Consider the following 24846-nt stretch of genomic DNA (forward strand, 5'->3'; position numbering starts at 1 on the left):
AATTATTGTTGGGACTCTGTTTAATTTCTGCTCCCCTGCCCCCTCATTTAAATCCAAGTTTTGTGAAAGTTGGGCCTTGGTCCCTATTGCCCAGACTTATCAAGTGCCTTTCTTCTAGTACACAAACACTAGCTGTTGAATGAATGAAGTAAATGAGAGACAGACTATTTTAGGTCATGCTTTCTCCCCCTCCATCGGTGCCAGAAAACTATTTCATTCACTCACTCAATAAAATGCTTGCATTGCTCCACTGTACCAATGCTCATGAGAAGTAAATGATAAATCAGACATAGACTTTTCCCTTGGGGTCCATAGAGTCTAGTGGGGAATAAAAGACATGTATTCAAATACCTGCTATAAGACCCTGTAAGGGAAACCATAAACTTTGTCAGTAGGATCAAATTGCAGTCTTCCACAGTTGTCAAAGGAAAGAGACTGTCCCTGTGAGAAGAGATTGGGGGAGGAGGAGCTTACAGGAAACTGTGTGACCTCCTGAGTCAGCTGGATTTGAATGCCTCATGTTACATCATGGCTGCCTGGATTTAAAGTATCTAACCTGTCTGTGCAGCAGCCTCCTCACCTGTAAAATGGTCAGTTTTCTAGTGGAAAGGGAACACCATCTTTCATAAAATGTTTTTGAAATTTAGAACTACAGGTTCTTACGGCACTCAAGATGTCCAGATGGCAAATACACACATGAAAAGATGTTTAGCATCATTAGCATCATTAGAGAGGGCAGGGGGAGGGGATACAGGGTTCAAAGAACCCGGAGACCTGAGCAGCCCCCAGCAGCTGGGGAGGGTTCTCATGGCAGGTGGAGGTTTGCTATAGCTCTGACTCCAGCAACCAGTTGTAATACCAGTCGTGACGTGGGATGCTTACCCTGTGCCCCGCAGACCTTAGCTGTGCCCTTGAGTACCCTGCTGTCCTAGTGAAGCAGCTGAATTAGTGATAGCCAAAACCTGGAAACGATCCAGAACTCCTTCACCAATTGGCTAAGCAAACTGTGATACATCCATATCATGGCATACTACTAAGAGACACAAAGAAATGAACTATGCCTCCAGCCATCTGGATGAATCTCCAATTACGTTGAATGGAAGGAAGCAAATCTAAAAATGTTACACACTATATGATCCCATTTTTATAACATTCTTGGACTGGCACAGTTACAGAAATGGAGAACGGATTTGTGATTGCCAGGGATTAAAGAGGTGGTGGGCATGGAAGGAAGTCTGTGTGGCCGTAAAAAGGTGACACGAAGGACCCTTATGGTGATGGAAGTGTTCTGTATCTTGATTGTATCAACGTTAATATCCTAGTTATGATACTGTACTATAGTTTAGAGAGATATTACCATTAGGGGGAAATGAGTAAAAAACTGATGCAATCTCTCTGTATTATTTCTCACAGCTGGATATGAATCCACAGTTAGCTCAAAATAAAAAATCAAAAGGTAGAGGCCAAATCAGGGAAACAAGTATGTCAGTTTGTCAGTTATGACCTGAGCCTTAGAACCGTGACATCATAATGGCAGTGATCTTGACTACTGTGGAATCCTCAGGCTTCAAGCATTTTACAGTACTCTGCCACGTGCTGTAGACTCACTTCGATTTTCAGTGCCAAGAACTGAAGAAAAAAGGATGTTCACGCCAATCAGAAAGCATGCTGAACTTTTAGGTGGCCATTCAAGGCTTCACCTTATAAGGTAGTCTTTTAATATACTATTTTTGATCATCAAAACAGACCAACAGTAACTGGAAGTGTTGTTCTCTTTTGTTTCTTCTAACGCATATGGACTAATTCGTAACTTCAGCACTGATTTCATGAAAAGCTACTCATGTTCATAAGATTCAGTGCTGCTGAGCAGAAGGGAGGCAGCTTTACATTCTGGGGGGAAGACACTTTCTTGGCTCCATGAGAGAAAATTTTCTGGTCTGTGAAATAATCTATCCTATTTATGAAAGAATTTTTGCGTTCTGTACAATTTAGCTGTTTTACCCATGATGACCAGAAAGTCCTGTCAGAGTCATAGCTCAGCCAAGTAGTAGCTAAACTCTTATGTTTAGAAACTTTTTGATGTTTCTGTGATTTTTGCTGGTGTTTGAGAATTTCCCCCAAAGTTTGAATGTTGATTACGATAAGACTGGGGTCAATTTTCCAGGATCTTCAGTTATCTACATTTTATGTTAACATGAAGCCAAGTTGTATTTAATTCTTCACAAACATCATTTTATTTTATATTAGGCCACAAATTGTCTTGTTTTTTGGTAGTGGTCTACCTTCTTATAATACTCTCTACCTTTGGCCTCTTGGTTCTCCCCTCCCAAATAACAGCTCGTGATTAGCTCTGTGGCTTTCTCCTCCCCACCTCTAAAAGTTGGCATGCCCCAAGGGCTTTGTCCTTGAAACTGTCTCCATCTGTATCAACTCCCCAAGTGATCTTATCTCTTTTGATAGCTTCCTATAACTTGGTGATTCCTGAGTTTGAGCTCTGGAGTCTTGCTTTGGAGGTTGAGACTAATTTTTAGTGTTGTGTGAACCCTGACATTTAGCATAAAACTATATTGTATGTATTTGACTCAGTAACTAGCTGCTCCATGGTGTTTGATGTATTTGCAGGGAAAGCTCTTCTGTTGACATGGACGCCCACAGCGAAAACACTACATCATCTGAGGGTGCCACCCATACCCTGCTTATCCATGGCCCTGTTGAACTCAAGCAAGGCTGGAGGAGGCAGAAACGGCACCTCTTCTTGTTCAATGATTTGTTGCTGATGTCTAATACCGAGTATGTATACTATGCTATACACCTTTCTGATTATCATAAAGTTACATTTCCATTAGCCTTTACTGTAAGAAAACATTGTGTTTTTCTTTTGTTTTTGCAAGTGTTTTGATCCTTCATTCATTCAATTATGGAAGTCTTGTTTTGTACTGTGCCCCTGTAGAGAAGACAGTTGAGAACGTGACAGGTGGTGTCTCTCTTGCCTGGGACCTACAGATAAATGATAAAAATAAGAGGGGGGGATGTATAGATTGTGATTAGTGCTTCCGGCGGAAGGGTGCCATGTGGAGAAGATGGGAAGGTATTAGTGAGGGGTTGTCTAGGAGGGCCTCTCCAAGATGGCAGCATTTAAACTAGATTAGATGAGAAGCAGTCACATTCCTGGACAAGATGACTGAAACTTCTAGGATGAGGGACTAAGCGGGCCTAAGTGGGTGCCACCTGGTCTCTTGGGGGGAGTGGCTCAGGGAAGGTAGATTTGACTGGAGCCTAAAGTATGGAGCATGAGATCAGATGTATTCAGGGATCCAGTCACACAGGGTCTACACAGGCCATGGCAAAGGGTAGAAATATTATCCCAAAAGATTTTTGTTTAATGTTTTTATTTTTTCACACACAGAGAGAGAGAGAGAGAGAGAGAGAGAGAGAGTACATGCATGTGTGTGGGTGCGTGTGTGTGTGTGTGTGTGTGTGCGTGTGTGCATGTGTGAGAGAGAAAGAGAGAGCAAGCAGGGGAGGGGCAGAGTGAGAGAAGGGGACAGAGGATCCCATGCAGGCTCTGTGATGACAGTAGAGAGCCCAATGCAGGGCTCGAAGTCACGAACTGCAAGATCATGGCCTGAGCCAAAGTCTGGCGCTTAACCATCTGAGCCACCCAGGCACCCTGACAATATATATTTTTATTTAAGGTTGAAAATAACTTTTAAATCTTTCTGATGCAAGCTTATGTTTTGTTTTTGGTTTGTCTCTTGTAGGAAAAAACTGTATAACTATTTTTATCTGGGGCGCCTCAGTGGCCCGGTTGGTTAAGCATCCGACTCTTGATTTCAGCTCAGGTCATGATCTCACAGTCATGAGATCAAGCCCTGAGCCAGGCTCTGTGCTGGGCATGGAGCCTCCTTAAGATTCTCTCTTTCCCTCTCCTTCTGCCCCACTTGTGTTTGTGCACTCTCTCTCTCTCTCTCTCTTTCTCTCTCAAAAAAAAAATAATAATGTATTGTGTATTTTTGTTCAGCCCTCAAATACTTTTTGAAGTAAGCAAGACACAAACGAATAATTAACTGTAACAATAACCATAAAATTATATGTAATAATAAGTCACAAATCTAACAATAATAAATGAATTAAGAGTTTTCTTTAAGTGCTTTAAAATACATACTCTCTACTTAATACTCAACATTCAGAAAAATGGCTAGGGAAAGTGTTTTGAGGGTCTTCCTAGGCCAGACTTTGCTCAACACACGCTTTGTAAAAGCCCATGTAACCATTTGCTGGGCTGTGCACAGAGGGTAGTAGAGATGAGGGAGGCACACTGTGCCCTGGAGCAACGAGCCCTTGTGTCTCACGAGCACAGCTGCCCCCATCACATTTATGAAACAAACTAACAGACGTCTTGTGTGGGTATCTTTCTTTCTAGTTATAAAAACACCTTTAAGATAAAAAATCAAATACCACTGAGCACCATGTGGATAACCAACTGTACCGACAAAGTGGGAGATACCAGCATCAATGCTGAGAGGTCCTTCATCTTGGGCTGGCCCACGGTGAACTTTGTGGCCACCTTCAGGTAAGGCTTACAGCTTGGTCTTGTATTTACATGGGTTAGAAAGGAAAACATTTTAACCTGATTGTATATCAAGCCAGTGACTCACTTTTGAACCTCCATCAATGACACTTGTTTGCCTTGTACTTTCTCCAAAAGGGTTTTTATGTGCAAATGTAAGGAATAAGATAACATAGAGTGGGGACTACTGGAGTCACTTCCTTTGGTTTTGATCAGTGGTCTTTCAAGTGGGCTCTAGGAGCCACTTGAGGAGTTGGGTGTTCTGGGTATGTGGAAAGAGAATCAAGAGAGTGTGGTTCTAGGGCCTCACTCCAATATCCTGCCCCCTAATTCCCAGGGAGTTCTCTGTGTTTGTAAATCACAGGAATGTTTCTCTTGAGCAAGTACTATTAAATAGTCCAATTAAATTTGAAAAATTGCTTTTATATTCCCAAGTTAATTCATTTAAAAATAAGATGTAATTACTACAAATAAATTAATTATGCCATCGACTATGAGATTGCCTGAATTGCCGTGTACAGATTATCTTAGTTGGTATCTATAGAGAGGTGACAGTCTAAAGCAAAAGTTTGATTTCATGGAGTAGGGATTAGTTGTGCAAGACACATTTTCAGGCTGACATGAGGATGGGGAATGTGGCATCCCGAGAGACATTCCTGGTTTTACAGGGGTCATGCAACATTTACATCTGTTGTTTGAAACAACCACACCCCAAGTCTCATTCTTGCTTTACACAATGAGTGTTCATCACATGAACACATCACCCTTCTTTCTTCTCCTCGCCCCACTCCACCAAAATCTCACGTGTCATCATAAAGATGAGGCAACGAAAATGTTTACAAGTTGTTAATTTATTAAATTCTGTAATGCAGCTGTTGACATAATGAAAAATTTTCAAAACTTACTGGGAAGAAATATGGATGTATATCATCTCGGCATGTCTTCTTTTCCATGGCATATTTCTGAAAAGATTATCAGTTCCTATTGCTTAATGGCCTCTCCATGTTGCAAATAGGAGGAAATAGTTTCAGTTGATAATATATAAAGTCTTTGATTAGGGAATTTCCAAGAAACTTTTTTTTCCTAATGAGAGAGAAAATGCGGAAGCCAGGTTTCCACATTAGGTTAGTTAAAAAGCTATATGAATATATATAAGGCATTTCTAAGAATGCCTGGCACCTAGTGCTTTTTTTACTTGTTATTATTACTGTTCTGCAGATTGGCATACATATTTAGAAGCTATGTCCATGCAGGTTGGGATGCTAAATGGGTGTTCCATTTTTCTGATGAAACAGGTCTTGAAAGTCGTGATGGAGGGAGTGGGGAGCAGTGTTGCTGGTAGGAGTGTAAAATGTGGCAGCCACTGTGGATAGTTTGAAGGTTCCTCAATAAGTTAAACAGAATTATCATATGACCCAGCAATGCCACTTCCAGATATATACCCAAGAGCAATTAAAAACATGTTCATACAAAAATTGATACACAAACGTTCATAGCAGCATTGTCGATAATAAGCAAAAAAAAAAAAAAAAAAAAAAAAAAAAAAAAAAAGGAAACAACCCAAGTGTGTATCAGCAAATAAACAAAATGTGGTATAAGAGCTGGAGACAGTGGGAAATGGAGAGCGACTACTTAATGGACACTGGGTTTGCTTTTGGGTGATTAAAATGTTCCAGAACTAGATAGTCATGATGGTTGCACAATAGTGAGAAGGTACTAAAGGTCACTAATGTTCAATGTTATGTGTAATTTACCACAATAAAAAAAAAAATGCTAGTAAGTGATAAGTCCACATATGAATGGGGTTTAAAACATTCGCATTTTTTTGCTACTAAATCCTAGGGAAACTTTAGCACAGAAAATAACCTTTAGTAATTTAGCCGCAGACGGACTGATTTTGCTCAGAGGATCATAGTAATGAAGAATAAGTTTTCTAGGAACTAATTTAACATATTACAATATGCTAATATGTATAAAGAAATAAAATATTATGGGTGTTCTTTCCTAAAAAGATATTCTTATTTCTAGGCCAAGATAGTTCCATCCAAATGCCAAATTTCTTAAGTACGATTTAATTTGAATGATAATGTTTCTTTATATTTGAATAGCACTTGCAGGGGCAGGAACACTCTGAGGTAAAATTAACTTTTTCCAGTTCTGGAAACTGAAACTCAGAGTGGTTAAGCAACATGCCCATGATCGCATAGCTTGCATCACATAGTTACAATTAAGCATTTAGATTAGAAACCAACCTTTCTTCCCCTTTAGGATCTATTTCCCGTTATTGTAATACTGCTCGTAAATGAGCAGGGTCCATCAAAAACTCGATTGTGAGGAGAGTACAACTTACACATGCAACCACATCAATAATAACTGGCTGCTGCTATTTTTGTCTGAATGGTGATCTTAATAATTTGAGTTTGATTTTTATTCCCATTTCTTAAATTGCAGGTCTTCCGAACTAAAGGAAAAATGGTACTCTTTCCTTCAAAGGTATTTTGTCAGTATACATATTTTGGCTATTTATTTATATGCTTTTTTTTAAAAAATGTTTATTTATTTTGAGAGAGAGAAAGAGACAATGAGTGGGGAGGGGTCGAGAGGGAGGGAGAGAGAGCATCCCGTGAGCAGGTTCCATGCTGTCAGCACAGAGCCCAATGCAGGGCTTGATCTCACGAACCATGAGATCATGACCTGAGCCAAAATCAAGAGTTGGATGCTTAACCAATTGAGCCACCCAGGTGCCCCTACATGCTTTTAAAAAATGACACAGTATGTTGAAAATATTAGCAACATAGATTGATTTGAAAGTAAGCTAATAGCTAATTCATCCTACTCAATTTGGGTTATTATTGAATTTGATTAGGTACATCAATCTAGCCAAAGAGAAGGACCAGCCAAAAAGCATTCCCCTCCAAATCTTCACTGGAGACATCGAGAACTGTGGCGGTGTAAGTGTTTTTAAGACTAAAAATTAAATTCCAAGTTCCTGATTCAGACAGAATGAAAGAGATGGAGATGGAGGGGTAGATAGGGAGGGAGGGAAGGAAAAAAAAATGAGGTAGAAAGGAGAAAAGAAAAGAGAGGAAGAGAGAGTATTTAAAAAAGTGCCATGTGGGAAAATGGATTTCCCTGTCTACACGTATGTCTTTGTATACATAAAAAGTGAATCTTAGGTAATATGAAGCAAGAGGAATCCATGCTAGCTACAGTGTGTAAGCATGGGAAAATATTGCATATTAAATGCCCATAATATTTCTCTGAATCCTTCTAATAGCAATTACAGTGGCTTCTAGTAAAGTGATTTTCACACGCAGGTATATCTTACTAGAATTAAAATATTTTGTTCCAATGGTCACTACTTATGTACAGAATGGTTTGGATTGTTTCCACAGTTCTTTTTTCCCCATGATGTTTTATTTGGTATGATTGTAAACTTACAGAGAAGTTGCAAAAATAAAAATAGTACAAAAAACACCCCCTGTACTCTTTACCTGGATTCACCTATCCGTAACACTTTACTCCATTTGCTTTACCATTTCTTTTCTTTCTCTGTCTCTATTATGTGTATGTATACCCTTATTTTTGAGGCTCATACAACACCATGGCCCTTTATCCTTAAACCTAAGTATTTCCTAAGAATAAGGGTATTCTCTTCTATTACCACCCTGTAGTTATCACCTTTAGTAAATGTAACATTGGTATAATGCGTTACCACGCCATTAGTGTTCCCATTTTGTCAGTTGACCTTGATAACGTCTCCTTTCTAGTACAGGATCTACTCAAGGGTCAGGTATTACATTCAGTCCTTATGTCAAATGCAGAGGAGCTTTGAAAGGTCTTTCGTTCCAAGGAATATCAGGATTGACTTGAGCTCAGAGGGATGACACTTTTAAGGGATCAGCATATTTCTTTCTCACTTTTTTTATGCTACTGGAGAAAAAAAAATCAAACCAATTGCCCCAGTTATTTGTATAAAGTTTGATTTCTGAAATTGTAGTGCAGTAGCCAAGACATTTACAATGATATTTTTGGGTATTTTTAAATGACACTTTTTTTTTCTGTAACACTTTACAGTAGCTCGAGATCACACAAAATAGTATTTGAAGGTGGAAAAAGACGTAGTTGAAGACAGTTACTTCCTGGCCAAAGGAAAGGCCATGCAAATATTTTGATCTGTTTCCAAGCACCAGATAGATGCACTGAATGGAGAGGAGAGCAGAGACACAGCAGAGCACATTCTCGTCTCTGCCCGCTTTGATTTCAACTGTGGGAGTGGGTTACACTCAGAATGCTTCATGGAAAATTACTTTGAAATTTTTTAAAAATCAACTTATGTATAATTTACACAAAAGAAACATTTCTAATGGTCTTCATTCATTCCTAAGATCCAAGTTTCCCCCTAACACAGTTTCATTTCATCCTAGAGAAACGATCCTCAGCATTTCTTGTTGTGCAGATGTGGTGTAGGCAGATTTCCTTCTTTTATCTGAAAATGGCTTTATTTCACCTTTACTCTTGAGAGATAGATTTGGGGATACAAATTGTTTGCAAATTGTTTCCTTTCAGCCCTTTCAAGGTTTTGCACTCTCTTTTCGTTTCTGTGCTTTCTGATGAGTAGTCTGGAGTCATTCAAACACCAATCCTCTGAAGGGGATTTGTCATTTTTCTTTAGCCACTTTCAAGATTTTCTCTTTATTTTTGGTTTTTCGTAGTGTGGCTACGAAGTATCAAAGCATGGTTTTCTTGAATCTGTCCTATTTGGCATATTCTGAACTTCTTGAATTTATAAACTTGTCTTTCATCAAACTTGGGGACTTTTAGTCATTATTACCTCAAATATTTTCTTCCCCATTTTCTTTCTTCTCTCCTTCCGAGATTTCAATTATATGTGTATTAGACCCTTTTATACTGTTCACAGGTCCCTCAGACTCTGTTAATTTTTTTCAATCTTTCTTTCCCCTTTTCTTCCTCAGACTGGATAATTTCTATTATCTATTTTCCAAAATCACTGACTGCCATTTGTCGTCCCCATTGTACGATGTTCCCTAGCCAGTAAATTTTTTCTTTAATATGTTTTTCAGATAAAAAAATTTCTATTTTTAAATATATTCAATTTCTATGCTAAGATGCATCCCTTTTTGTGTATTGTGAGCATATTTGCATTTGTATCATTGAGCATTATTGTAATTGCTGTTTTTGCCTAACAATCTGAATAGCTAGATCACCTCAGAGTTGGCTTTAGCTCTTGAGAATTGATCACATTTTCCTGGTTTTTCATATGAGAAAAGAAGGCAACATTTCCCTTTCTTTTAAATAATTTCAAAAAACAGTTTATTTCTTTAAAAGTTATTTGTTTATAAAGAGCTCTATCTACTGAAATTTGTGTTTTGGAGAACATATGACATGCAGGAAAATTTACATACATCCTTGGAATTACTATTTTGAACACAGTGTGTTCCTTATGCCTTGAAAACCATTATCTGGCAGACCAAATAAATTAAGGAGTGATATTAGCATTTCAAAAGAGATCTTTTTTTTTTTTTTACATTAAAAAGATTTCATGGGAGACTTGTTAAGTTGTATTGAAAGGTTTTCAGACATCTTAAAAAATAGCAGAACCATTACTTCTAATTAAATCTCAAGCTAAGACCCAGTCAGACTTTTGAATCCTCCTAGATAATTTAGCATAGGAAGCCCCTTACATCCCTGACTTTGAGTGCTCTGATCTCTGCTGCTGGGTTCTAAACATTTTTTTATACTCCTTAAAGCTACAGGTAGTTTGAAATCAATGAATGCTTTTGTTTATAAAAGTCTGATTATCAACTTTCATGGCCATCTGACATATCAAATAATTGCATTCCATTCATAAGAAGAAAAATACAATGAAAGGCCAAGTAATGAATTATGAAAGGGTTTCTTTTAACTCTGTTCTTAGTATTTTTAAGGCCTATGAGTGTCCACTTGTGCTGTTTGCCTTCTTTAAGCACTCTTTATCAAAGGACATAGGCCTCATTGCCTAATAATATTATATATTGTCTTATTGGTTACATATTGTCTTATTTTAAAAAGAATTTTTTTAACATTTATTTATTTATTTATTTATTTATTTATTTATTTTTTTTGAGAGACAGAGCATGAGCTGGGGAAGGGGACAGAGAGAGGGGGGGAATCACAGATTCCGAAGCAGTCTCCAGGCTCCAAGCTGTCAGCACAGAGCCCGATGCAGGGCTCGAACCCATGAACCATGAGATCATGACCTGATCGGAAGTTGGCCGCCTAACCGACTGAGCCACCCAGGCGCCCCTCATATTGTCTTATTTTAAAATGTCTTTTGGAATTCAGATAGTCTTATAGATAATATCTCAGAATCCTATTAATCCCTTTCAGGTAATTTTCTGTAAACTGTTTTCCTAGTTTTGTAGAGCAGTTTCTCAATGTAAGGTATGGTAGAGAGCTATTATAAATAATAACCCACTCACTGGCAGAGTTGGGAATGGAATGTAAATTTCTAAACTTTTCAATCTCATCTCCTAGACTCCTTGGTTTTATTTGTCTCAACAGATTTCAACAATGAAAACCTTAGTAACTATGATGCCTGACACAAAGAAAGTACTGACCAAATAGTAATTTTTTAAAAATGTCTTTTATAGCTAGTTCTTATTCTGATTTTGCTGAAACTGAGTGTGTAATTGCAAATGAATAAAGCCATACTATAAAAACACAACTCAGGAAGAGAGAAAAACATCCAGCTCCTCTTTTTTAAACTATCCCCTCTGCTCCATTTTGGAACTAGCTTTATGGAGCTGAGGATCAGCCCATGCATCTTCTTGGGATTCTCAGTCTTTTGTTTGTTTTGTTGCTTAAGCTGCTGTATTTTGTGTGCCACAAATCCGTTAAGAGAAATATATGTTTTACTGCTTCCCACTAGCTTCATGTTATATAAAGAAATGAAAACATAATTAAGAGTGTATGCTTTTCATGTGCTTTATTTTGTCATTACCTGAAAGCAAGCTTTGCCTTTAGAATATGGGTAATAATTTGACAATAATTAGTTACATGGTTTCAATTTTTTTCAATTTATAGCAATTTTTCTTTATTTCTTTTCTATAGTCTGTAACTGTAACAGTGGCAAATTCAGACACAGCGAATGACATTATCAACATGTCACTACCAATGCTAGGAATAACTGTAAGTTGCCTGCAAACTATTTTTAGTTAAAAACCAACCTTGACCTTTGAGATTTGTGTGTGTGTATGTGAGTGTGTGTTGTGCATCTCCCATTATAAAGCAGCTGATTATTAAAGATATCATAGCCATATTTTGCCCCCCACCCCAAACTGAGAAATTGAAGGCAGTGAAGCTATATACATGGGCGCTCTTCTGGTATTTCCATTTTCAATTTTGTGCAAATTCAAAATCAGAGCAAAAAATTGGGCTATAATTTTAGAGTGCTAATAACAACATGCAGTTCACTGTGTACATTCTATACATAGACAGTAAAATATTTCAAAATTTCTAAATATTTCCTTCTCTAGTGGACTCTTCTTTCTGTGTCATCTTTCCTGATTCCTCCCCATCACTATTTACCCTGGTCATCACCCAAAGACTCAATCTCAGTTTAATGAGTCTTAAATTACATGTTTTGCTGTAAAGGTTGACATGAAGACCACATGGCTAGAAGCTACATCCCCTTGATATAGGTCCTAAGGATGAGACTGCTCATGCCCCTTCGGAACTGGTAAAAAAGACAAGTTCTGACTGAGACCATGGGTCTGGGGGCATCTGTGTACACATCACTTTCATCCAGTTTTGGTTTCAGCTCCTTACGTTTTGATGGGGCTAGTATAAGTTGCTGATTTTTTTTTTTGATGAAAGAAATGGGTACATATATATTTTTTAATTTTTGTAATGTTTATTTTTGAGAGAGAGAGAGAGAGAGAGAGAGAGAACATGAGCAGGGGAGGGGCAGAGAGAGGGAGACACAGACTCTGAAGCAGGCTCCAGGCTCTGAGCTGTCAGCACAGAGCTCGACATAGGCTCGAACTCATAAACCACAAGATCATGACCTAAGTTGAAGCGGGATGCTTAACCGACTGAGTCACCCAGGCACCCCAGGGTATATTTGAGGGGATGCTTTGTAAGGGAAAAAAGAGGGTGACAGTCAGGTTGACAAAACTGAGGGAGCACTTATAAAGCACAGCTTCTTATATAAAATCCTCTGTAAATGTGAAAGTGTCTTGCTATTGTGACATGACATAATTACAAGATTTGTATTGAAATTCTATCTGAACCAATGGTATAATAAAGGCCCTTAAAAATTCAGGGCAACCAGAATTTGGCATAAGAACTCAATTATTTCTGTAAAAACAAAATTTAATAATACACTTGAAATAAAATTGAATTGATATGTAGTGAGTAAAACACATCTCTACATTGATTTCTAACAATGCTTATGATTGTATATCATACACATCTCTGTATGATATATACACCCTGCATAAGAATTAAATCTTGGAAAGAGAGTGAGTGGTTTTAGAGATGAAGTTGGGAAGACTGATTAATGATATTGTTCATTTTATTTCATGTTTATGATTTTCCTTTGCTTGAAGTGACCCATCTCACTAGACAACAATTTCCATTTTAATGAAGAACTGGGGTTATTTGTCTTATGTATGTCTGATTTAAGGGATTCCAACATAGTGTTCCCGAACCCTACCTTAAGAGATTCTTATTAGCTCTTACTTCCTATTTGCAATACAATTTTGAGCTGATTTAGCTGTGTGTGTGTGTGTGTGTGTGTGTGTGTGTGTGTGTGTGTGTGCTTGTGATTCTTTCCATACCTCTGACCCTCCTCAAGGCAAGGCCATGATTTTTAATCAGAAGTCAAGGACAAGCATAGTACCTATCACCAACAACTCCATTTCAAACATATTTTACTTTATCCTCCTAGAAGACTCTTTAAAATAGTTCAGCAATCTTTATAATTTAGACTTGTTAGTTTCAAGTGGGATTTCCAATATTATTGGGCAACAATTCTTCACAGAGTAATTGTTTTCTGCATCTGATTTGTTCTCTAGGTTAGAGTTCTTGTCCCTTCTCTCCCTGTAGTGGGGCTTGACTTCACTTCCTATCTCCTCAAAGCTTCTTGGGCATTTGTCTGCTCAGGGCTGTTGAGCTACTATGGCCTTTCAAGTTACTTTGCTCGGGAATCGTCATGGCAGGGTGTGTGGCTCTCTGGACAATATGCTTGTCTGTGCAGGGACATTTGGAGGCAAAAGCCAACATTATCCAAGGAGTCTAGAGACAGAAGACAGGACTTCTGAGATTAGACTTTTCCTCCTTGGTGAAGGGGCACAACTGTGGTTTCTTATGCCAAGGGCCACCCACAAAGTGAGGGCTGGATTGTACTGTGGTTCTCCAGCCTTTATCAAGAAATGACAAGAATCTGAGAAGGTCTACTGGAGGCTGTGAAGGGAACAAGTTAACAAGTGTTGTTAACTCAAAAATTGCAGCTACCTCCATAGACCAAATAGCATTTATACTGGCCCTAATTCTTTCTTTTTCAAAACATAGAAATGCTAAGAAAATGTGTTCTTCAAGTGCTGTGAAAGATTTGTTGTGATGCATAATCTTTTTGTTTCCAAGGGCTCTGAGAAAGACTATCAGCTGTGGGTCAGTTCTGGCAAAGGAGAAGCCCCACAACCACTAATTGGTAAGTGTCAGGGACAATCTAAGATGGGTAGGTTCAGAATTGTAACTCTAAGTCTCAAGGTAATGATTGTTCTGTCTTTAGCTTAAATACCCTTAAAAGTGAAAATCACATGCAGTATTCACTCATACATTTATCAAATAATTCCTGGGTACTTACTCTTTAGCAGGCACTGATAACATCTCTTCATTCAGCAGTTTATGGTCTAGTTGGGGAGAGAAATGTAAATTTTTCTTCTCTATCATTTTTTTTACCTGACAAATAGACATGTATTGAAAGTTTTTGTTTATTTATTATTTACTCACTTATTTACCCACTTACTTAGGTATGAAATCAAAATGGATTGGAATTTCTTTTTCCCATACATTTATTTTTCATATTTCAGTCTTGAATTCCATTTCCTAACTACTAAGTAGCCTCTATTTTGAGAGTCCTCTAAAATCCAGTCATGTCTCTGAATCCAGGTATAAATATGTACCAAACACTTGTCCTGTGCCCATAAGTTTTTCAGCATAATAAAGAAAATGAGATAATCACATTTAAACTCGTCCAGTCTTCACTGACTAAACCACCTGTACTTTGCTGTTTTTCAAGCTTTTTCCAGCATGGTTCTTAAGGTTGTTGATAAACACATTGCACCTCTCCTAAAATAGTGATTAGCATGAGTGATCTAAAAAAGAAAAAAAGAAAAGGAAAAAAAATCTTTGGATTAGCAAATTTATTCAGTGTTTACCAGAAATAGAAAAATTAAAACAAGAAGACAGGATCTGTAGCAGACCTTGAAGTACAGTAATGTATAGTAATAGTGACAATGATTTCTGCTCAAAATCTTAGAGCATTCCCTCTTATATGCATTTTCTATCCTTTTAATAATCCTGTGAGGCTATTACTCTTTTTCAAGTGATCTAAAGAATATCTTCAACTGACCTGGAAATCTAAACAAACAATTTTTTTCTATGAAACATATATTCTCAGAGAATCACCAACCACATAGCTGACTCCACCATTTAATGTTTTTGTGTTAACGTTGACATCTTGCAAAAGTCGTTCAGCAATAAAAGGGGAAAACATTAAATACTTAAATATATTTATCTTAATAAAGTGCATTGATTTAGATAAAACAATGTAGATGATAACTTTTGAGACTTGGAACAGCTTCACGCATGAAGGCAGCTCTAAGGAATCTGAAGAGCCTGTCATTCATGATGATCCTTTAGCAGCATTTGAAACGTCTTTCTTAACATGCTCTCAATTCTCAGTTGCAGATTAACTCCTGGCTATCTTGGTGATTTGGTTGTACTGCTGTCATAGAAGCTTCTTTTGCCTTAAAGGAGGGAAGTCACTGTGGTTCTCGTGAACCGAGCATTGACGTTTCATCTGTGCCAGATGAAAAGGAGCAGCAAAGGCTCCCCAAGTTACATACAATAATAAATCAGAAATGACAGAAAGAGAACTTTCATTCTATTCTTAAAAACTGAAATCCGTATCACAGCACAGGGTCTTTTGAAAGTTCTATGGAGAGGAAACAATTTAAAACATGAAAGAGCAAAACAAATCACTTGGCAGGCAACTGTTCATGATTTGGGGTGTGGTTTTCCACTTTGTAAACACCATTTTGCACTTTGCTGCTGAGTTTCCAACACAGTACAGCCTTCCCTCTGATCCTTGCTTGCAGGACAGCCCTGGTAGGGAGGGTGGCAGTGGGAGGGAAGCACAAAGCATAAAGGCCACCCATCCCATCCCATCACCCTTGAGTATCTCTGGCTCTAGAACTGACAAAAGGAAATGAAAAATCTGTTTGACTGATATCATGTGTGAGAGAATAGTGACCATAGCAAGTCTTAATACTGTGGCCAGCTGGGGCACCTGGGTAGCTCAGTGGATTAAGTGTCAGACTTCAGCTCAGGTCATGATCTCGTGGTTTATGAGTTCGAGCCCCGTGTCAGGCTCTGTGCTGACAGCTCAGAGCCTGGAGCCTGTTTTGGATTCTGTGTCTCCCTCTCTCTCTACCCCTCCTCCGCTCATTCTCTCTCTCTCTCTCTCTCTCTCTTTCTCAGGAAATGAATAAATGTTAAAAAAAAATTTAAATACTATGTTCAATTGTTCAAAAAATATTAATCAGCAATTTTTATTAATATATTTACTCATTTCCTTATAAGTTTGTGGGTAAGCATTTCAAAGGATGAATGTAAGACTCAGAGGGGTCAAGTAGTTTGCCTAAGGTGTACAGATCTAGTTAGTGTCAAGGCAGAAACTAGAAGGCCTTAAATATTCTCAGATGGAAACAGCAAAAGTCAACATTGTGCAGAGTAATGCACTGATGAATCTATGTATTCCAAGCAAAGGAACATGATTTAAATTTTCTTTTCTCTTTTTAAAATCTTCTCCTTGAGCACCTGATTTCTGCAGCGTGTCCCCATAAGAGGGTATATGGTGTATATGGGTATATGGGGGAGGAATCCCCAGGAGAATAGCAGCATATGCCAATGTGATGCACACACTCGTGTTAAGGTAGGTTTGATGACAGCCATCAGCACCAGCCTGAATTTACATTTAGACTTTTCTCCATTTAGGACATGAACATCCCTATGGAATTAAAATGAGCCATCTTCCATCTACTCTACTGCTGCCACAGGGACCAGAGGCCTCCATCTCTCCTTCCACCCTGCAGGAGCCCCTCCTTCCAAAGGAGGGGTTCCCAGAGATGCAAGGCCAGTTCATCCTGAAGCCCAGGCACCCAGTGCAGAACGAGCAAGGGAGAGGTGAGCCCCTTCCCTTCCTTCAAGTGCCTTCTTTTAGCTCATATCTCCACTCTTGAACACAAATTCATGACACAGAGCTTATTCTCCGTGTGGGGGTGGGGAGGGACAGTATAGGCAAGAACCCAATACCCACCCAGAATCAGGCTTAGAGAAACTCCCAAAGGTCTGAAATCAAGACCTGACTCACTTCTCAGAAGGTCGTTTGTTTTAATTCTTCTAGGTAGACCCTTACTCTTTTCTCTGTATCCCCAGAGCACTTTCCACATAGTATTGTGTGTGTACACATCTGTGTGTCTTCTTAGAGCACAAGATTTTTATGGTCTAGAAACATGTTTTCCCTATTCCAGGGTTTTGTCTAGTATCTCAGGCCATCACAGGAGGTGTGATGTCTAGTCTATGTGGCTTAAACACACCTGGAACAGAAGAACTTCAGTGGAGTAAAGAGTTACAGAATTGAATTGCATTTATTCTGGGCTTAGGCTGAAGGGGCCTTGGGTTCTAGTTAGAACTGAACTCTTAATTCTACCCCCACTTGCCACGTCTGTTTCAGACCCATGTCAAGACTGGAACTAGATGATCTTTATGGTTAGGGCTTTTTAATCTTCTTACTATTTTTCCCTACCATGCCAATATTCCCTCATTGATATTTCATTCTCTGATGAAAATGTGATATTAACCTGAGAAGCACTGGGGTCAAAACAGGAAGTATTTTTTATTGTTATTATCATTATTCTATAACCTCAAAGTTTCAAAAATTTTATTTTTTAATATTCATACTCTAACTCGATCATTAGGAAGTGCTAACCCAAATCTTGCCAGTACTGTTTGAGAAAGGATAGATTTCTATCGAGTTAGCTTGTTTAATCATTCCCATATTTTTCATGTCTATAGCATATATTTTTATTAGTCACAGAGGCAACATGAACTCTAACACCAAATAATGTACATTACAAAAGGTCCAGCTAAGCCCAAAAATGTCTTTGAGAAAGTATAGGACTTCAGATATACTTGCTTTTTTGTTTTTAAATGTTTGTTTATTTTGAGAGAGAGAGAAAGAGAGAGACAGAGAGTGACATGAATGGGGGAGGGGCAAGGGGAAAGGGGAAGAGAGAATCACAAGCAGGCTCCACACTGTCAGTGCAGAACCCCACATGGAGCTCAGTCCCATGAACCATGAAATGACCTGAGCCAAAATCAAGAGTCAGATGCTTAGCCACTCAGACTCCCCATGTATTTGCTTTCTGTATATACTCATGGAGTAGCTAGATTTATGGCTTTGTATCAAGGGATACGACACTCTTCTTAAAAGCATTCTTAATTAAAGCTCCATAATGGAATATATTTGGATAGTTTTCCAAATAATAAAACTAGGGTAAGAGTAGGGAAACCAGGTTGCATACAACAACTCAATTTATATATTAACTTGTATCTTAAGCAAACATTTGTACGTTTTGATGTACAGGAATCTCCTTCCAGATTTGAGAATTTATTTGCTTTCTTCCTTCACTCCTTTTAAAATGTCAGGGGTATGGACTTCAGGGTGGGAAGAGAGAGCCTTAGTTAGGCAAAGTGGTGGCATTCCTTCATGATTGCATACATTCTAGAGGTTGTAAAATGAAACCGAGAATGGGAGTGAGGTCTCCTTTGGGGGGAAGAGACTGATATCTAGACTGCCCTAGGCCCTCTCAGCAAGGAAATTACTTTTATTAAGGCTGCCATGAGCCAAGCCTTGTGCTGAGTAGTACATTATATTTAGTTCAATGAGTTGTAGGTAGCATCATTTACGTTAAATTTGAGCAACCCGAAGCTTAAAGATTTTTGAGCAACTTGTCTAAGTGGCAGAACCAGGATACTTCTGGTTCTTAGATATGGTCTCTCTGATCAAGCACCAGGAGTGTTGCCACCCATGTAAGTGGACATGGTGATGCCCTCACTACATCCCAGAGAAGCCAGTGGATGGGTGTTTAAGGGTATTTGGTGAAATGTTGCTCATCTGTTTATCCAAGTTGTAACTTGACTTTTCTCTGGACTTTTAAAGAGCTCAGTTATTTAAGCAGATTATTTAAACAAATGTTAAGGTACCTTATAAGGAAAACATTGATAGCTGAGCAGTAGAAACTTTGAACTCAGCTTTTCCATTGCTGATCACCTTTTCTTTGTAAAGCTCTTCTTCTGCATGCCTTTGATAGGGAGTGTTGGATAATTAAAAACCATCTCCAGGTAGCTTGGTGGGGTGTCACAAGAAACACAGCCACCTGGGAGCGCCTGGGTGGCTCAGTCGACTAAGTGGCTGACTCTTGATTTCGGCTCAGGGTCATGATCTTACAGTTCGGAAGATCGAGCCCCAAGCTGGGCTCTGTGCAGGCAGCGTGGAGCCTGCTTGGAGTTCTTTCTCTTCTCTCTCCCTGCAGCTCCCCCTGCTCACATGCACTTGCATACACACACTCTTTCTCTCTCTCTTTCACAAAATAAATAAACTTGAAAGAAAGAAAGAAAGAAAGAAACAAACAAACAAACAAACACAGCCACCTGGATAATCTTCCCACATAGCCAGCGTGTAAAGACTACTTCCCATGGACCCCCTCTCATACCCCCCACCCCCGCATAAAGTCATCCATGGAGATGGCTCAGAGTAGAGGAGCCTCAGGCTGGCTGAGAAGTGGGGTCAGGCAGATTGTGTCATGAAAGGCAGATCCTTTTGATCAGAGACAGTGGAACATTCAGAAAACCAAAGAGGAAATCTAAGTCTGGGAGAAGACTCACTGTGAAAGCAGATGATTACCAAACTCTGCTTGATTTGAATACTCAATCTTTTTAGCTTTTAAAACTGGATCTGACACTTGAATCCACCGATCATACTTAACAAGAGGACACTAACAACTACAGGCTAAGTGCCTCATGATGCAGTATAATAGGTAGTAAATGGCACCAGAAGTATTGACCCTGAGTCTGATCAAGTCTCCAGTTTTAACTATCAGTTTGCTGGATATGGGGAAGAACACAGTAGCACCATAAGGATGGTATTAGCCAATTTCAGAATGTGGGGAATACTACACAAATGACTCAATTTCCCTCTTCTAGCCATAGCAATGAACATGCAGTAAAAACATAAATGGAAAAAATTAAGGTTAATTAACTTCTACTACTACTACTACTCTCATTTCTTCCTTAGGTTCAGGCCAGAAGACAGTTAAAAGGAATCCTTTCATAAACCGGGCCCTTAGGTGGGGCCCCAGAGCTTGCCAGGACAGCCAGTGCACAGCTCCACCTTCTGCAAAGCCAGCACAGCTCTTCGGAGTTTCCCTCATGGATGTGTGTGATAATGACCACCTGCCCTCCCCCATTCTGGTAGGTCTCATTTTGGTCTCTTATTAGCCCTCCTGAGGAGGGGGAGCCCTGAGAGGCCAAGTGTTCTCATTTAAATCTACAACCAAATGGAAAAATAATTAGCCAGTTCCTGGATTTGGCTGAGAAGCTTTGTTTCTATTACTTCAAAGAATAAAATCTGATTTAGGTACTGCAAAGTCATGAGGCAAATACAACAGGAAAAGATAACTCTTGTCCATTCTCCTTGTTTCCACAAAGACCCACATAGGCCTGTTCAGACCAGCCAAAATATGGACTGTGTGCATGAATCTCTGAGAGTCTATCTCATCTTTATATTCTCTTTTCATTGCCTTCCTGAGCTCATATTAGTCTCCTTCAGCTGAGTCTACTCAATCGTACAACTCAAAATATCTCACGAAGCATAGTGACTCATCTTCTGGCAAATATGAATCTGTTAATACTAACAGAATATGTCAAATGAAAGCCACAGACTTTGGCCTGTCCTATCTCAAATTGGTGTACTGAATTGTCAATGTTAACATTTATTGAGTATCCAGGGTTTCTCTGAGCACTATACTAGATGTAGGGAATGTTATGCTACATATGAAGAAATTTATGATGTTACTTACATGCTAGGTACTACCCCAGTCCCTGCATTACAGCAAATTTAGGGGGTAGCTATGAATATCATCATCCCAACTCACAAATGAATTAGAAAAGCCTCAGTAAAAATGTATGTGCCCTGGGTCACACACCAGATAAGTAACATAATAGAGTTCAGATCCTTTATATTACCTGGATCCAACCCCTATTATCTTTCTACACTGCAGACAGAGGACATGAAGGTACAACTAAAGGCAATGAAAGACTCATGGGAAGGGAATGTAATCAGAGAAGGAGGAGAGAGTTTTTGAGCCTGATTTTAAAAGAGGGAAAGAAGGAGAAGAAGTAGGAATGGAGTATACAGTCACTTAAAGAGGAATAAGCAAATGGAAAATGAGCGTGGCAAAGAGATTCCCACACTTGGGGAATAGCATGTATGTAAGGGAACAATGGAAGAAGAATGGAGGGGTAGGAGAGAGAAGGGTGATTCTACAAAGGCCTTGACACAGAGACTAACTTTTTAAAAGTATAAATTCACTGAAAAGGAAAAAATCTGATTAAAACAAGTGTTTAAAATGGTTTAGTGTATGACTGTAAAGTGTATTTTTGGGTAGACAATATATTTAAAGACGCTGAAAAAACAAATCCAAATTTACTTTAGTCCTTCCAGCTCTAAAACACGGTACGGTCACATTCCCTAGCTCTTTCAAAAAGGAGGCAAGCTTGTGTTTTGAACTTATGGATATGAAATGTCATGTACTTTTCATTTCTTTCTATAGGATATGCTTTGCTTTATCAATCAAAAAGGGCCATTCACAGAAGGCATCTTCAGAAAATCAGCCAATATGAAATCATGCAGAATCCTGAAGGAGAAACTAAATTCTAGGGACAAAGTGAACTTGGACAGTGAATCTGTTCTTGTGGTAGCATCTGTCTTAAAGGTAGGGAAAGTTCTAGCATTATCTACACATGAGTAACTGAAGCTATTATTGGTGTCCTTCATCATGATTGCCCAAGAACCATAATAGGCATAATAGATTAAGTATCTGACAAACTGAAATACACGTCACAAAGTCAAAATTTAAAGAAGCTACTTTAGGAGTTAAAAACCCCATATTTCATCACACCCCACCCTCCCCACCTTCACTCCTGAAGACACCATGCAAAGTACTAATACTAGTAATAATAAATTTCAAAAATATACGCTTACACACACAGAATATTTACCAAAGCAAATGTCCTGCTTTTGATGACTTTCTCACCACCCTCATAACAATGAAGGCAAAGTTTCCAAAAGAAAATTGATATTAAACATTTGAAAATAAGTTTATGATCAAAAAAGTCTCAATGAGGCCACCAAAATGTCTGTCCACTTAATCACTCTTTCCCATGTTTTTTAATGTGTTGTACTTTAAAAGCATAGGAACGACTTTACCAATTGTGCCTTTCACCTTTACCATCCTTGGCATCCTTTGTTAATATTTGTCATGTTTTATCCACCATCCCAAGGTTAAAACTACATGATAACCATTTCCTGCCACATGCCTCTTCTTATAAATCTAACTTTTAAACTGGGTGCAATAGACAAAATTAGTTTGGAATTCTGAAAATTCAATGGATTTACACAAAAAATAGATTAATTTTGAAATGCTACAGCTAAATCACAAGTATCCAGTTACATTTCTATAAGAGGAATAATAGAACAGAGAATGAACTTAATCCATCTTGACACTTGTTAACAGCTCTGAACAAAAATATGTTAATGTAGTAATGACTACAAACAAGTTACTAAAATTATCTTAGAATCTCAGTCACTTTTGGTCTTTCCTGATCCCCCATTAATGTTTTACCATATGATAAATAGAAATAGTCCAGAAATGACTTAGCTACCACAACTACACTGGGGCCATAGTAATATATACCAGTAATATACACAGAGGCATCAAGAAACAGGGGAAAGAATTATGATACACCAGGTATGCAAATAGTAAGATGAGTGTTGCCTTGCTTTTCTACCAAGAGTTTGTAGATTCTTTCCTATTTCCATGTTATAAGCACAGACTAGGAAGGGGGTGGCCACTTATGGATATGGTTCATAGACATTTCTAAAGTTTTTTCTTTCTAAAGTTGACTGATCTTGGTGGAGAATCAGGCTTTGCAACCTCGACCTTCATAATATCATGTCAAACTAACTGGAGAATTGGCTTAAACTAGAAAGGAATATATCACAAGGATGACAATGAGTTTGCCATTAGACTGTCTACTTTTATACAGTTAAGAAAAGGAAAAATGATGCAAGTATGAGAGTAGCATTCTCCCAAGGAGCACATACACCTCAAGTCAGAAGACTTAGTTCTTTCCTGATATGTATGCAAGAGCACACATGTGTGGTTTTTTGTTTGTTTGTTTCAGTACTTTTCTTGCTAGAATTAGGAGCTAGCACTGTGTCTAAAGAGCTAGCACTGTGCTATTTGCTATTTGCAAAAATGGGTTATGTGTATTTCTGTACAAGAAGCAAATAGAATTTAAGATGGTCTATCTCTGGACCTGTCACTTTGTAGTAGTTTGTTAAAATGTACACAAAAGAGTAAATTACAGATGATAGAAGGGAGCTTTATCTTCATTTCTACCAAAGCCTAGGCTCTGTTTTTATGCTCTTAAGTTTTAGTTGGGAAAAAATCCAAGCACTGCTTGTGTGTGTGCAAGTCAATGGAGAGTGAGAACCGAGCTCTGTGTGGGTCACAGTTTGGGTATCTGTGAAGGAATGGGGACTGAACTCAATTTTTCAACTAAATGTTTTCCAGTATATATTTTCTATAAGAATTATATTTATTTACTTATTTATTTTTATGTACATAAGGATTTTCTTCGAAATATCCCAGGAAGCATATTTTCATCCGATCTCTATGACAAATGGCTTGCTGTTGCTGATCAAGGGAATGAGGAGGAGAAAGTAACTGCAGCCCAGAGGTAATGATGTAGTAATTACTCTACTCTGGGCATGTCTCAAAAATACAACCAACGTACTACTAGAAAAATATTGGCTTATAGTTATAGCTTTGTCCACTAAAATAATGCCAAAGAGTTTCAATTCTTCATACCCGTGGAGGCCAACTTAAAAACAGAGGCATGCCTTAATGCTATTATTGAATTCTTATGTTTCTCCTGATCTTATTAATGTGGAATCCCTGACCATGTTATACCTTCTGAATATATGAAACTGGTAGACAAAATCCACTGAGCTAAAAGGGCTGCTCCAGCATCAACTGCCAGTGATACGAACTTCAGTTTGTCAAACATTTAACCAGAGAAGTTTTATCTGGCTCAGGAACTGAATTCCGTGAAACATTATTGCATACGTTCATGCCTGCCACTCCGTTACAGTGGGTTGTGTTCTAGATACACAATGAAGTACTCTGCTCCCTGTCTTTATATTTCCAACTTCCTAAGTGAAATGACTTGCCTTATTTAAAAGTGCATTTTTCTAACTTTAGGCTGTTAGACCAGCTGCCAAGAGTGAATGTTGTTCTCTTGCAATACCTTTTTGGAGTGTTATACAACATTGAGCAGCATTCCTCATCCAATCAGATGACAGCTTACAATTTATCAGTGTGTATAGCCCCAAGCATTCTTTCTTCATCTAATTCCTGCAGCTCGGGATTAGAAAGTAACTTCATAAAAAAGGTAATGAGAGCTTTCATTTTTATCCTCTGCTGGGTAGAATCCCTACTTTGAACCTGAAATTTGCAGTAGCAACTCTGATGGATCAGTTTCGTAAAGTGCACATTTTTGTCATGCTGCCCTGAAGAGGCAGGGTCCATTGTCTTGCTCTGGTGGGGTATGGCAAGGGGTGTTGTTAAGTGGGGAACTCA

The 24846-nt window shown here is 38.5% G+C and overlaps 1 protein-coding gene across 1 annotated transcript; it reads left to right on the top strand.

Annotated features, from left to right (window-relative positions):
• The first annotated feature begins 1414 nt into the window (after nt 1-1414).
• Nucleotides 1415-24709, top strand: LOC122469060 (rho GTPase-activating protein 20-like). The gene is made up of 12 exons (XM_043556093.1): nt 1415-1708; nt 2623-2790; nt 4424-4573; nt 7022-7063; nt 7437-7521; nt 11684-11761; nt 14219-14285; nt 16856-17044; nt 20217-20392; nt 21754-21915; nt 23835-23944; nt 24469-24709. Exons 1-12 carry the CDS (start codon nt 1644-1646, stop codon nt 24707-24709), a joined length of 1533 nt encoding a protein of 510 aa, XP_043412028.1. The 5' UTR covers nt 1415-1643.
• The last annotated feature ends 137 nt before the right edge of the window (nt 24710-24846 follow it).

The sequence above is a fragment of the Prionailurus bengalensis genome, chromosome B1, assembly GCF_016509475.1.
Source record: "Prionailurus bengalensis isolate Pbe53 chromosome B1, Fcat_Pben_1.1_paternal_pri, whole genome shotgun sequence".
NCBI classification, from domain to species: Eukaryota; Metazoa; Chordata; class Mammalia; order Carnivora; family Felidae; genus Prionailurus; species Prionailurus bengalensis.

Excerpts from the sequence above, each read along its gene's own strand:
- LOC122469060 (XM_043556093.1), top strand. The coding sequence starts at position 1,644 with ATGTTCACGCCAATCAGAAAGCATGCTGAACTTTTAGGTGGCCATTCA. Across the intron at positions 11,762-14,218 it reads TACCAATGCTAGGAATAACT|GGCTCTGAGAAAGACTATCA; the intron begins GTAAGTTGCCTG and ends TTTGTTTCCAAG. Across the intron at positions 14,286-16,855 it reads AGCCCCACAACCACTAATTG|GACATGAACATCCCTATGGA; the intron begins GTAAGTGTCAGG and ends TTCTCCATTTAG.